Here is a 15,000-nt window from a genome sequence, read left to right on the forward strand (position 1 = left end):
AGGGTTTGATAGAGTTATTTCCCATTTCATAGGGCACTGTGGTTGCCAGATTCACTTTCAAACTTGTCATGGAAACGTAAATCAATACCAGTGAATAGACACTGAAAAGTCAGTCCCTTGACTTGTTGATAGAAAATTAATTTAAATGCATACTGAAACATCAGTTGAGGAATTGTTTTTTTCATCCCCACTTTATGAACCTAAAATACATTGCTGCAGTTTGTTTATTGCTTGTTCATTCAATGTCTTCATCGCATCAAATTATTTAATTTTTAGATATTGTGTCAGATCTCCATAGAGACACTATCTTTATCTAAAAACTTAACTGGTTGCTTTTTGGAGCTCTTTTGTGGAATATTTAGATAGGCAGGAAATGTTCCACACTTTATGATAAATAGTTCTGCATAGTTTTAAGGAATATTGCAGCCAAATCTAATTGAATATGAGACATTTTGTGAATTTAAAGACTATTAATATTGTTTGCACTTGTTTTAAAAGACTTAGAGTTGGCACTCAAAAGTGTTCCTTCAATAATCTTATTCTTTAAAGATTGCTTTGGGAGAATTGGATTAAGGTTAGTTTTTTCTTCTAGCTTCTTTCCCCAGTGCCCTCTGAGAATGGAGTTGATTTGGTTTTGCCCAATGTTAAAAGATGAAACAATGCCTAAACCAGCTGCAAGGAATACCTCATGGTGCTTTTTTACAAACACGGGCACGAGGGACTGCTCGTAAGCATCTGAGCATTGTTTCACATGTAAAAGTGTTATTATAAATAATTTATTTCTCTAAGAGAGTCTTCTTTTCGTGTCGGTCATTCAAAATTGTTGGGCTGTTGGATTAAAGAGGCAGAACATTTAAATAATTATTAATTAATTAATGAGGCCCTCCTTGGGGAGAGGGGTCCTTGTCCCTTTAAATATTTGCTTGTGTTTCCTTGTTCCCCAAATTACTTTCAAAATTGTTCCCAGCTTTTTTATCCCTAAAATTTACATATTGGTTTTCTTTCCTTTTTCCCTAAAATATTTTGATATTGTTTCTCTGTTCCCCAGTTCAAATAAGCCATGTTCTCTTCTTCCCCCAAACCCCTGGGAGTGCCTCTTTGATGTTGATTCTCGTATTGGCCTAATAGTAATTCACTGTAGAATTGCAAGACACAGCAAGTTCTTATTTGGGAGTGAGGGAAAAGTTTTGAATAAATTTTCGCACAATACAAGAAACAAAATTTGAGTGCACCTTCTAGATCTTGCTCTTTTTGGAAATCAGCTTGTTTGCACCTATCTGGCGACCTGCGGGAGGGCAAGCTCTAGAAGCTCTTCCTTAGTGAGCCTTCCGCTAAAAAAAAACTTTGCAAGTCTGGCTTTCCGGTGTTAGGGGCCGAGGTTTTTGTGCAAAATTCATCAGCGGCTTCCTTGCAGCTTATAAAGGGAGTTCCTTCGAGTAATGGTCAGTAAAAGGTTTGTAGTGCTTATACAAATTTTTGCAACTTGAAAATGTATGTTTACACGAAACACATATCAGCTTGACAATTTTTCTTTCCCGATACCCCATTTAAAATTCACGTGAACGCTATTAATAGAGGGCCAGAAAACCATTCAAAATATATGTGGCATTTTTTTTGTCAACAAACTCTGGTTGTCGGCGACCAGAAGTCGAACGTAAGCTGTTTTGCTTTGACTGTTATTTGTGCTTTTTCTAACTATTCTAAGACGAATTCAGGCTGGCATTTTCGAATCAAGTGTAAGAAGACGGCAAAACCATATTGATAATGTATTTAGTTGTACTGACTTCGCGAATAAACACTTTGGTAGCGTCCTTTCCACGGGATAGATCGACAAAAACCGAAATGCCCTGTTTCCGGTGAAAGGGCAAATGATTGACAGGATAGCACGGTTTTGACTGCCGCGCGCACTGCGGGCGCAGGTTCCGTATGCAAGGATGATTAGCTGCGATCAAGAATTAGTGAGGTGCTATCGATGATTCCTGTTTTGTTATCGACGAGACAATACAAAGACAGTTGTTGTATATTTTGCCATTTGGGAAGAATCGTTTTCTACCTTTTCTAGTAGTTGTTCAGTAATGAAGGTATCACACTTAAGTATTTTGACTACTGTCTTGTTGCAAATAATTTGATGCAGGTTTTAACCCGTCCAACAGGACTTGACTTCCCTTGGGAAAGCCGTAACAGCAACAAATGAGATCGAGGCCATGTTGGCGTCCAAACGCTGAAAATCGTGTGGCATCACGATCGATACCCGAGGGACATCCCGCGGGACTGACACGATACGATGTGTTCTCCTTCGTCGAACACAACCACCGAGCCATCTTGCTGTTGAAATAATTGAAACCGTTTCCGGTTTCCGTAAATACACGCATCTACTGAGGATCATTTTGCGACTTTTTCATAATAAAACCGTCTTTCTCAAAATTAATTATCACTGTCCCGTTACTATTTTTACCGGCCTTTTTCGATTGGGACTACAATATTGTAGTTTTATTTATCAAGTTTCAGTTTCTACGCCGTCTAAGACTAAAAATAAAGTACACAAAGCATGAAGAATAGAGTGTGATCTTCAACACTTGTTTTTGGTGCAAACGTGGTTTTTTTACGTCCTGTCCTTATCAGCCTTAAGCAGAGCGACCTCTCATCGGTTCATAAATATAAGGGGCATTTTTTGAACTGACGGTAATTATTGTTTCTCAAGTTTTCAAACGACGCCAAAGACCCAAAAGTCTATAATTCGCGAAACCCACCAAAGATATTCAGAACATAGAGTTTTAACATCAACACGTAGCACTTAGCGTTTGGCCAAAAATCAAAGAAACGTGCTGGAGTTTAGCTTCTTTCTGGGTCTTTCCGAAAGTACCGGAAAGCATTGTGTTTTCGGTCACTTGGGATAAGTCTTTCTTTGGAGTTGTTTTCTTTTCGGTCTTTTGCTTCTTTTGTTTTAAGTAATTTCGGCTCCGGTACTTGCAGAAGCTGCCTTATTTCTTGAATTTATCGGCAGATACTAGATTCTAGACAAAGTGATGCCAACCTGAGGATGTTACGTGACCAAGCTCTTTGCAAACGTTTGAAACCAACGGTAAGCGATTAACGGCACGTTTTTTTTCCTATTAAAATTTAAACAGCCTCACGTTTACAGGGAAGAAATAGGTTTTTATGCCCGCGTACGGTGTGCAAGATAAATTTTTGAACTAGAATGAATGAGATGTTCATGTTGTTAGGGGCGAAAAGTGAAGCACTTCGACTTGACGAAAGACATGTTTAGCGAGAAAGTCGAACGCCTCCCTAAAATTCGAAACCCTGTCAACCTGAGAAACGCCTAACCACAAAGTTTCCCATGACAATTACAAGGGTCTCTAATATTCATTCTTTTGTTACAAGCAGCAGGTTCACGTAAACGCTAGCTCAGGACAAAGGCTCACGAAACTCAGTGAAATCCATCAAAGAACATACTCAGTATTTCCCGTTTCAGCGCGCTTTTATTGTTAGTAACAGCAATTATATTAACTCCAAAGCAATAACAACTTACTAAGAGGAAAATTTAATACATCAAACTACAGACGCACTCGAAAACCCGGAAAGCGACGTTCTCCCTAGATCTTACAAAGAAGTGTCAGAGAAAGACACAGATCACAATCCTTTGTTTCAGCAATACTGGAACACCATTAAACTTCTACCAACTCTCAGGTTACAAAGTGGCGTTTAGGCCAAGCGGAAGTAATAAAGGATTGAGGTTGTTACAGTATTGGTTGAACAAATGAACCACGACATGTTACTTTCATGGATTAAAGAAAGCTGGGGGACCATTTGTTATAAGCTCCTGTATTTTTCAATAAAATTATTACGCCTCTCCTTTTTTCAAAACTGAACTGAGTCTCGCAAACACCTTCCTTTTTAGGATGTTGCATGGGAGGTCGCCATCGAAGTTTTCGATTCTACGTCAAAAATACAGAAATATACAAAAATATACGTTAAAAAATGATTATGTTAAAAAGATATATATAACAGCAACTGGGGTAACACGTTTGATAGTGAAAAACCATCACTCTCCCAAAAGTAATTTCTTACTGCGATTCTGATTGTTTACAAACATTTCCTGTTTTTTAAACTTGCTGTTTACGAAAACAAAAGAACCCTTTGTTTCGACAGCCAATCAACATTTAGGAAATAATTTAGGAAATTAATTTCTTACTGCGATTCTCACTGTTTACAAACATTTCCTGTTTTTTAAACTTGCTATTTACGAAAACAAAAGAACCCTTTGTTTTGACAGCCAATCAACATTTAGGAAATAATTGGGAAGTAAATGACAACAACATAATGTCCACAATAGCGATGTTTATCGTAACGTTATCTGTTGTCGTTCGTGAACAATTTCTTTGGGAGGTTACGGCTCGCAAAAAGGAATTAACCACTATCAAAGATACCGTAATACTCTTTCTTTTGTCCCTCCAATATTTTGCATAAGCATTGTGTTTATCTTGTCTTGGGACCACTATAAGTCCCAAAAGAAACTGGAAACAATGCTTATGCAAAATTTTTGAGGGACAAACAAAGTGTAGTATGGTATTTTTGATAGATGCTAATTTCGTGGCACCTTCCCCTTTTTCTGTCAATTCTGAAAAGATAACTATAATAATCTCACTTAACTGGTGAAAGTACTACGAAAAACACGATGTCACAACATTTCGAAATGCGAAATTCCTCAATTACCACACCGAACAGAACCAGGGTTTTCAGTGTGATTCTCTCCAAAGGATCAAAGTCGAATTCATTTTTATAAAACTGAGTCCGAGTTCGGTTTAAGTTTAAAAAATCTCCTTTTCTATAACGTTCAGCAAAACCATAACAACACTGAATCTTAGCCTGATAATGATATAAAAAACGGAATTTATCACTTAAAAAACATTGTTACGAATTGGCACATTTTCTAACATCTAACTCCTAATTGAAATATTGAAAATTCTGAAGCTTCAGAGGCTATGTACGTACTCTTAGAGATTCCCCGACACTTCAATCAATGATGTTCAAGTTAGTCAAGTCGCTATCACAAAATAATTTGGGGTGATCATTGATGAGAAACTTGATTGGAGTAGCCATATCGAGAAACTAGCTACTGAACAAAATCGCTTCTGTCATTAATTGAGGCCATACAACGAGTAAGGCACCTTGTTCCTCAAGCAACCTCATATCGAATATACCGATTGCTGACACAAAAACACTTTGATTATTGCAATTATACTGTTTGGGGAAACTATGGGATACCTTTGTAGAATAAGTCACAAAACCTACAAAATAGAGCAGCCAGTGTTTTGACTTTTTCAAACTATGACTGGCATGCGGGTTATTTCTTCGAACTTCGGCTCGCCAGCAGCAAATTCAAAGAGCTACGATGGCCTACAAATCTCTACACGAGTTGTCCACAGACTATTTATGTTCTAGATTTTAAAAAAGCAGAAACCGCATACAACCTAAGTGACTCTAGGAATAAACTAAATGTTCGATTACTGCGTATTAACTATTACAAATAGCTTTACCTTCAGTGGCGCCATTCTATGGAACAGCCCTCCTTGCAGCTTAAGGCGTGAAGAGTCCCTTGGGAAATTAAAAGACTTAATCAAACAAATACTTTGAGGAACAGCATCCTTGGAAAGCAACTTATTTTAGAAACATTTTACTCTGTACAGTAATTCTGTATTTTTGTAATTTTGCATCAAATAGCTGACGATTTAGCCGTGTGAAAATAAAGATTACCTTATTTCTCCCTACCGCCGTTAGAAATCATGACCTATTTAAATGTTTTGGAGAATTGCTCCCATTAAATTTACACAAGAAATTCTTCTGAATTTTGCACATTTGTGCAACGCTTGTAAGGCGCGTACAAAAACGATTATTGTTTCAGTGGTCAAAAGTGAAATAGGTCGCAACCGCATTTCACCTTTTCTATCCCACTCTAATTCTAGGTCTATCCTAGTTCTAAATCTCAGTGCAGCGCGCAGTTTAGCACGTTAAACACAGATTTTTATTTATGATTTAAAAGGTTGCGCATGTTTGAACGTTTACTTCATGATTTAATATTATTCTTAAAACTGGGGCGGGGAAATTTCAACTTTGTGAGATTTCCACTTCTAATCCCTTAGCTCATTTCCTTACTCTGGGATTTTTTCCCTCTCTATTTCCTTTCTTGCCTAATTATTTGTACCAAGTTCATTACCACAACATTATCTAATATGAAAAATTACTCGTTCATCAATCGTATTATATCACTTTTCTTATGACTTTCGTTTCCCTTGCGAAAACTGTACTTCTAATAAAATCATTTCTATAGCATTGTAATGTTATTCTATTCCATAACTACTTAACTTTTCGACCTCGGATAGTACGATATTGATTATAGCTTTCTGACTGGTTCACTCAATCTTGTTAATCATCTCATATACCACATGACTCCGTACCATCTAATATGGAAACTGATTGCGTCAAGTGTTGCCAAGCTGTGAAATTTGTGCGGAAAGAGAAATTTCCCGTGACGCAATGGAATAAGTGTTAAAAATATTGTACTTCTAACCTTTTCCAATAATTCTATTCGTTGTTGCTATACTTTTCTTCAAGTTAGGGAATATCTAGGCAAATTGACATCTTATAAGATTTCAGGTGTTAGTTCAGTCGATCAGTTCCATCAAACTGTTCCAATTCCTGGATAATCTCTGCCATGTCTGGTCTCATAGCAGGATCAGCCTGAAGGCATTGCCGCACTAGATTCCGAAAAAAACGGTTTCTTACAAGAAGAACTTGTTCTTCACGTCTCTCGGGATCTGGCATTTCCCCAATGCACATTTCACACAGAAGAACACCAAAGCTATACACATCAACCTGAGAAAAGCAACAGTAATGTCTCTTACAATATAAGCAGTGAGACGGATTGTAATTATTGTAAGAGGACCGTGCTTAACGGCGACCGGTTAGCTCAGTTGGTTGAGCATTGGACGACTGTGCGAGAGGTCAGGGATAAAATAAAACTCCGGCCAGACCAGCACTCAGGGTCTTTAAATAACTGAGGAGAAAGCGTTGCCTTTGTAATGACTACTGCAAATGGTTAGACTCTCTAGTCTTCTCAGATAAGGACGATAAACTGTAGGCCCCGTCTCACAACCCTTCAATGTTCATAACCCTGTGGGACGTAAAAGAACCCATACACTTGGCGCAAAGAGTAGGGCATTGAGTCCCCAGCAGTCAGATGTGGTCAGTCCTCCGTGGTATACTAGAGGGCCGTTAATTTGTAAACTGTGAAAGTTCAATTGCGTCTCCCTTTCTAAATGAAGTTATCGTATCGTATTGCCATTAGCATCTTGAAAATTGAATAGACTATTTATGAGTTCATGCCTGCCTCCCCTTTAAAGCGACTCAAAGTGCAAAGTTTTTCTTATGAAAATTAGTTTTCATAAGAAACCCAGCCACTCAGATGTAAAAAATCAACAAATTTGGCATTTTTTGATAAAACATTTCCCATGAAAGTTTCAGTCTTTTACCTTAAAACTTCCATCATTTACAGTCTTTTGCCTTAATTTCATTTTAATTTTCTTTAAATAAATACTAATGTATATCTTCTAACAATCATTGTACAAGGAGATGTTCGCAAGCTCTGTCCAAGCTCGGTTGAGTTCCTCACAGAATGACCCCTAGGTTTCACTTCATTAAACTGGTTTTAAGAACTGAAGACCTTCAATATTATTATCACCCGATTTTTGTTTGCCAAGAACAACCTCATTATATATATTAATGAAAAGGTCAGGAACTGCAATGTTATACAAAGATATATCTATTTACCAATATAAAACTAACCTTGGATGTTTGATTGGAAGAAACTGCCTCTGGCGCACTGTAAATCGGAGCACCAGGGGCTACTGTCATGGTGTGTTGCACAAATTTAGCAGTGCCATAATCTGACACTTTGCCTCTCCACTGTTCACCCTGTCGCCATAGCAACACATTTGCACTACTGACATCTCGATGCACAATGGGAGAAGGCTTCATGTTGTGAAGATAGTTCAGCGCTCGACATACATCCAAAGTTATTACAGATATTTCTGTTTCCGAGAGTTGGCGTTGCTCCAGCAAAGCTCGCAAGCTCAATTCCATGAGCTCAGTGACAAACAAAGGACTTCCTTCATCATTTGTTGCTCCAATAAACTGCAACAAGCAAGGATGGCGGCATCTTGAGGCAATGTTCATTTCTCTCACAAACAAACGTCTGTTGTGATCTGAGAGAATCAGTTCATGGATTTGCTTCACAGCTACTTTGCAGCCACAATATGTTGCTTCGTTGACACTTCCCCAGGCTCCCTTGCCTAAGCATTTATCCTGTATTACCTGGATTTCACCGCGGGAAATGACCCAATCACAAGATTCCTGACGACGCAATTCAATAATCATTTGCTGAGCTGCTGAAAGGCTTGTCTCTAGCTCACTTAACTCTTGGTTTTTCATCCCCAACTGCGATTCAAGGTTTGTTTTTTCTTCTTCATTTTCTCTGATTCGTTCTTCAAAACTTTGTGCCATCTCCCTTAACTGTCTTTCCGAGTTCGCTTTGTCGTCTTCTTTCTCTCTGATTTGCTCTTCCAACTCCTGCAACCGTCTTTGAGCATTTTCTTGTCGAAGCTCTGTTTCTTGTAGCTGCTGAATGAAATTTGTCTCCCTTAAATTTCTTTCCCTTAGTTGCTGCTGCAAAATCTCTAGTTGTCTCTCCAAATTTGTTTTTTCGCCCTCTTTCTCTCTGATTTGCTCTTCGATCTCCTGCAACTGTCTTTGGGAATTTTCTCGTTGAAGCTCTTTTTCTTCTAATTGCTGCATTAAACTTGTCTCCCGTAAATTTCGTTCTTCTACTTGAGCTTGGTAATTAGCTAAGCACTCCTCCTTTTCCCTTAACTGCTGCTGCAAAATCTCTAGTTGTCTCTCCAAATTTGTTTTGTCGTCCTCTTTCTCTCTGATTTGCTCTTCGATCTCCTGCAACTGTCTTTGAGAATTTTCTCGTTGAAGCTCCTTTTCGTTTAGTTGCTGAATTAAACTTGTCTCCCTTAATTTTCTTTCCCTTAACTCCTGCTGCAAAACCTCTAGTTGTCTCTCCAAATTTGCCTTTTCCTTTCCTGTGCGAGTAAACAGGGATGTTGGAAAAACTTGATAGTAAGGAGTAATAATGATAGTAAGGAGTAATAATGATAGTGATGATAATGATAATAAGTTATAGAAAGAGGTCAATGACATAATGGCAAAGTTTCAATTCTAGACTGAAATCTGAAAGAAACAATTACGCAAATTGTATTGTCGAGCCTTGTATAAAAAGTTCGCACGTCCTATTAACTTTGTCTTTCCTTTTAGAGAAAGAGATGGTCAAAATTCTCATTTCCAATTTCACTAGTTTTTTTTTCCCTGAAATCTGGATACGATATCTTAATCAAATCTACATAATCCTCGTCTTCAAGTTAACCTGCTACCAGGCTCATTTTCGCTCATAATGTTTTCTTATGTTGTCGCTCGCTAAAACTGGGCCTGACCAAAACTCTCAAGAATTCCCGTGGCCGATCTGATTGCTTGTTAAATGCCGGAAGTGAAGACTCCTTCGTGATAGCGCGGAGCTCGCGCAAAGTCCTCAACACTGATCCGCCATTAGCGCACGAAGAAGTTTTTCACCTTTTTTCTTACAATGACGGCGCAACTTGATTTTTTTTGTATAAATGTTGATATACCATCTCAAACATATCATAACGTGTCCAAAATCTGGTTTGAATCTCTGGAAAGTTTTTATGAAGAGCGAAATTCGTGATTCCGTCGGCGAGTTCTGTGGCCGTGAGGTCGAACAAACTTTACCGCTTCCCTGTTGTTTTGAAAACCAAACAACGAAAGAAAAGCCGAGAAATACACGCAGGTTAACTGGCTCTTTAAAATTGCGATGAAAGTGTATATTGGTTTGCTGGATCAGACAAAAACTTGAAGACGTATATATCAACAGGAGGAGATTCTAATAAAATCGCAAGTTACATGAATGTGTAACAAGTCATATGTCAATCATCTTTACAGGAACGGCTTTACCTACATTGTTTGTTTGTACACCAACGAGTCAAGATTGCGTCATAATATTTCCAGTTGAGTTGGCTAAAAATTGACATTCGAGAAACCAAAATGGAATGTTTCTAAAGAGACCAATTGTGCAAAAAGCGACAAGATTAAAAAAACTTTGCTCGCAGGGTAGTGGTTGGTGCATTAATTTAAAAAAACCGAAACAGGTATCTTCCTTTAATTTTGACTAAATGAAAACTAAGGTATAACGGAGCTTATCTGAGAGGAAAGGTGAGATATTAACACCGAACAAAACATGGAATTCTCAATCGAAGTCAAAATAGTGAACAGACTCTTGAATGATGGATGTCTCACTTCTCACGTTGTCTACGCTTGAAAACTTGAAATCAGTAACATCATTTAGGTTAATGATCTCAGCCCGGTTACAAATTTAAAATGTCAAACTTACAAGTATGCAAGATAGTATATTTGGTGAAGTTCGGAAGAAAGATTTCACCCGCCCTTGGTCTATAGCCCCTACTTCATATATATACAAACAAATCATTCTTCAAAAGTAGGTATTACTCTTTGCAACTGTGTGACAGCACATATACCTGAAGTTTCATTAAGATCATAACTCGATGACTCGCTTGGAAACATTTTGTTATTCTGTCTTTTTTCCTGTTTTATTGAGCCAGTTCGTTGTTTATCCTGCTTTTGTGATGTTACCCTTGTCGTAGCCTCTCCAGGGTCATTATCAAAATCTCTCTCGGGTATGACAGTTTCTATATCGACAAATGCAGCATGATCCCTCTTACAGATAAAGAGCTGTCTTCCTTTCCATGTACCAGTTCCAATTACAATCCTTTCATCCTAAACAAAGAAAATGCAATTGTTTAACACACAAAAAAAACACTTCCAAGTTATCAAAACAATAATTAAAATAATTATAATCAACATCGTTGAACAACAGTAAGAACGTGGCATTCAGGTAACCGGTACATTGGTCTTTACTTTGACTGACTTTCTGTTTAAAGGTCACTGACTGATGGTATTTGTCAAAGGTCTTTCAATAAGAAGGAACTACACTAGAAAACAGACAACAATAATCAGTAAAAATCCCTAGAACAAATAAACAATTAAAAGGTTGAATATTCATGCTTAATCAACCTCATCAATCTCGCTCCCAGGGTCTCTCTTCACTGCCTCCTTTGCCATTGAGGAGAAAGACCCTGGTTCAGGCTGGTCACGTGTCTCCCAAAACCTGGGAGGTTTACCAACTGTGTGTTAGGGGAGGGGTGGCAATGTAGGCTTTGTCATCTTTGCGAGGAAGGGAATCAGCACGCATTTCATTTTGTGGCCAGACAACCATTGAGAAAATGTTTCACGGCAAGGTATTTTATGTACTACAGATACGGAATTCGACGTGAAAGGCAAAAAGTTGTCGTCTAATCGATCAGACGCAACAGAAAATATACTCGCGTCGTTCTATTTTTTACCAGTGTGAGGGTCCGGATTCAAGCTCAAGTGAGCGGTCCAATCTTGGATCGAACTGAGTGATAACGAAGAATGCTAATAGCTTGCAACAATTTTAAAGAAAAGAAGGCTTTGTCGTGCAAGAAAACAAGCGAGAAAACTTGTGAGACACTTATCCACGCATTCATTTCTTCTAAATTGGATTTTTGCAACTCGCTTCTTTATGGCCTGTCTTGTAAATCCTGCTTTTCTTATTTAAGGAACATTTGCAAAATCAGGAAACATATCAACGTTAAGGCCTGTGAGACACTTATCCATGCATTTATTTCTTCTAAATTGGATTTTTGGCTTCTTTATGGCCTGTCTAAATTTTCAGTGCAAAAGCTACAACTGGTACAGAATGCTGCAGCCAGAGTCCTCACCTTTTCTCACAAATCCGAACATATAACTCCAATTCTGCGTACCCTACAGAATTTGGCTACCCATTGGGCAAAGAATAGCCTCGCTCCTACCTATGTGCTCCACCCTTGTCTGTCTCTCTCCTTCTCTACAGTGCGACGCCAGGTAGTTTTGGGTCTGCCTCTCTTTCTCTTCCCCTCTGGCTTCCATCCAAGGGCAACAGCACAGTCGCTGTTTGCTTCTTTTCTCAGGACATGTCTAATCCAGCACCATCTCCTCCTTCTCACCTCGTCACTGATTGGGTCTGCTCCTGCCATCTCCAGCACTTCCTTGTTTGGAACATGCTGCTCCCATCTGATGTGGAAGATTCTTCTGAGCCACTTGGTCTGGAAGATATTAAGTTTCTTTTCCTCTCCCTTTGTCATCTTCCATGTTTCACAGCCATAGAGAAGCACTGAAAGCACTAACGTTTTGACAAGCGTTGCCTTTGTCTTTCTGTTGATGTTTCTTGCGCGCCAGATTTTAATGAGCCTGTTGAAACTTGCATACGCCAGTGCTGTCCTCTTTTTGATGTCCAATGTTGCTCCTCCGTCCTTAGTCACTTGCGCCCCCAGGTAGGTGAAACTGTCCACTTCCTCCATCATGCTCTCTCTCACTGTCAGTCCCTCGTTATTTCGTCTGTTGACCTTCATCCACTTGCACTTCCGTTGTTTCAGCTTCAAGCCTACCCTGCCTGCATTCTCCTCTAGCCTGGCTGTTTTTTCCTGCATGTGGTCTGCCCTTGATGTTAGTAGAAGCAGGTCGTCTTCGTGGTCAATGTCCTCTAGCACCATTGTAAAGTCCCATCTGACACCTGTTCTCTGTCCACCGTCTTCCTCATCACCCAGTCAATGACCATGGGAAACAAAAATCCCGACATGCAACATCCCTGCTTCACGCCAGTGACCACCGGGAATCTCTCCGTTACTTCTCCTTCATCAATCACTGGGCATGTGAATCCGTCATACAGCACCTTCACCAATCCTATCAACTTGTCTGGAATCCCATATGCTTTCACGATTCTCCACAGGCTGTCTCTGTGCACCGAGTCGAACGCATTCTCGAAGTCGACAAAATGAAAGTACATAGTTGCATTCCATTCGTCCACTTGTTGCAAGATGTTACGTAGGATGAAGATATCACTGCTCGACTGTGCCTCTCCCTGAATTAAATCCTGCCTGCTCTTTCCTCAGCCTGTGGTCCACATTGTCTTGTATTCTGATAATCAGAATCTTTCCCATCACCTTGCTAGCAATTGGTAGCAGTGTCACTCCTCTTCAGTTTCCACAATGCTGTAGATTCCCTTTCTTCAGTATCTTACATATCAGGCCCTGTTTCCACTGCTCCGGCACTTTCTCTTCCCGTCAAATCAGGTCAAAGAGGTGCCCCAGTTCCACACAGGTGCTTTCTGTATCAACCTTCAACAGTTCTGCTGTTATCTGGTCGATTCCTGGTGCCTTCCCATTCTTGAGAGTTTGCACCACCCTTTTAATTCCCTTCTCTAACTGTCGTTCAGTGTCGATATCCAGCTCCCCCTCCTCCAATTCTTCATCTGTCGGTGGGTTTGGTGGTGCTTCCCTATTCAAGACTCCCTCAAAGTGCTCCTTCCATCTCTCCTGCCTTTCCTCCTCACTCTTGAGAAGTCTTCCCTCCTTGTTGGTAACTGCCGCTGTCTTCCCCGGCCCCCTACCGCTCAGCTGTCTGGTGATGTCGTACAACTCCTTAGCTTTCCCGTTCTCTGCTGCTGTCTGTGCTACCTGGGCCTTCTCTGTCATCCTCTTCCCCTTATCCTCTCTCACGCTTCTCTGCAACTGCTTATCCTTCTGCCTGTACTGCTCCCTGATCTTGTTCCGTATCCTCTCTGACTTAGTACTGTCCAGCTTGGTCTTGATTTTCTTCTTTTTGTCTATCACCTTCCATGTTTGCTGACTGATCCAGGGTTTGCTCTTTCCTTTTTGGAACCCAAGGACCTCCTTCGCTGACTACAAGTATGCCTTCCTCAGTGCCTCCCACAACTCCTCTACCTCTTCTCTCTCCTCTCCTTTGTTCTCCTCTAACCTCCGCCTCACTGCTTCACAGTACATACGTTTTGTGTCTCTATTCTTCGGCTTGTCCATGTTGAACCTGGGCTTAAACTTTCTATGTTGGCACACTTGCTGAGTTTCAGCCGAATCTTAGTCCTGACGAGGTAGTGATCGCAGTTGACATCGGCCGCCCTCTGCACTATAGTGTCGAGGACTGCAGATTTCAACCGCCTACTGATCAAAGGATGGTCAATCTGATTCTTCACTCTCCCGTTTGCCGAGACCCATGTTGCCTTGTGAATATCTTTGTGTTGAAACAATGTTCCTGTGATTACAAGGCCATTTGCCACAGAAAAATCACATAGCCTCTCTCCGTTGTCATTCTTGTTTCCCATCCCATGTCTCCCTATACAACTCTCGTATCCCCCGTTGTCTCCTCCCACCTTAGCGTTAAAGTCGCCCATCACTACCACAATATCGTTTCTTTTGCATCCGTATATCGTCTGCTGCAGTTCTTCATAGAAGTGGTCTTTCTCTTCTTCCTCCCTCTCGTTGTGTGGCGCGTAGACCTGTATCACTAACAGCCTCCTGAAGCGGGAGTAAAATCTAGCTGTAATGATCCGTTCTCTCACTAGGGTCCACTCCATGAGGGCTCTCTCTGCTCGCTTGCTCATCATAATGGCCACATCACTGTCTGTCCTGGTGTTATCCTCTGTCTCCCGGCTCCTGTCCATCTACACTCACTAATCCCCAATAGGTCCACTTTGTATCCCTCCATCTCTCTAGCCACCTGCGCTGTTGCCCCTCCCCTGTACAAGCTCCGTACATTCCAATGTCCAATCACAAGAGTGGAACAGATATGAATGCTATGGCCTTAAAATATAATGCTACACTATCATCAGTGCTGGAGCATCATGCTCCCTTAAAAGTTGTTACTAAGACTTTAAGACCTACTGTCCCATGGTATAATGAGCTCATTGTCTGTGCAAGAAAGTTGCGGAGGAAA

At 40.2% G+C, this 15,000-nt stretch overlaps 1 protein-coding gene and 1 pseudogene across 1 annotated transcript in view; both read right to left on the bottom strand.

The window, feature by feature from the left end:
- Window positions 1–3,462: 3,462 nt before the first annotated feature.
- Window positions 3,463–15,000, bottom strand: part of LOC137981285 (uncharacterized) — a 29,975-nt gene continuing 18,437 nt past the window's right edge. Inside the window, exons 5-7 of the mRNA XM_068828563.1 lie at window positions 10,671–10,929; window positions 7,846–9,146; window positions 3,463–6,876 (exon numbers count right to left, since the gene is read on the bottom strand). Of these exons, the coding sequence (XP_068684664.1) occupies window positions 6,661–6,876; window positions 7,846–9,146; window positions 10,671–10,929 (1,776 nt within the window). The 3' untranslated portion in view covers window positions 3,463–6,660. The remainder of the gene's footprint in view (window positions 6,877–7,845; window positions 9,147–10,670; window positions 10,930–15,000) is intronic.
- Window positions 12,045–15,000, bottom strand: part of LOC137981664 (craniofacial development protein 2-like) — a 3,459-nt pseudogene continuing 503 nt past the window's right edge.

Source organism: Montipora foliosa, chromosome 1 (assembly GCF_036669935.1).
Source record: "Montipora foliosa isolate CH-2021 chromosome 1, ASM3666993v2, whole genome shotgun sequence".
Lineage (NCBI taxonomy): Eukaryota > Metazoa > Cnidaria > Anthozoa > Scleractinia > Acroporidae > Montipora > Montipora foliosa.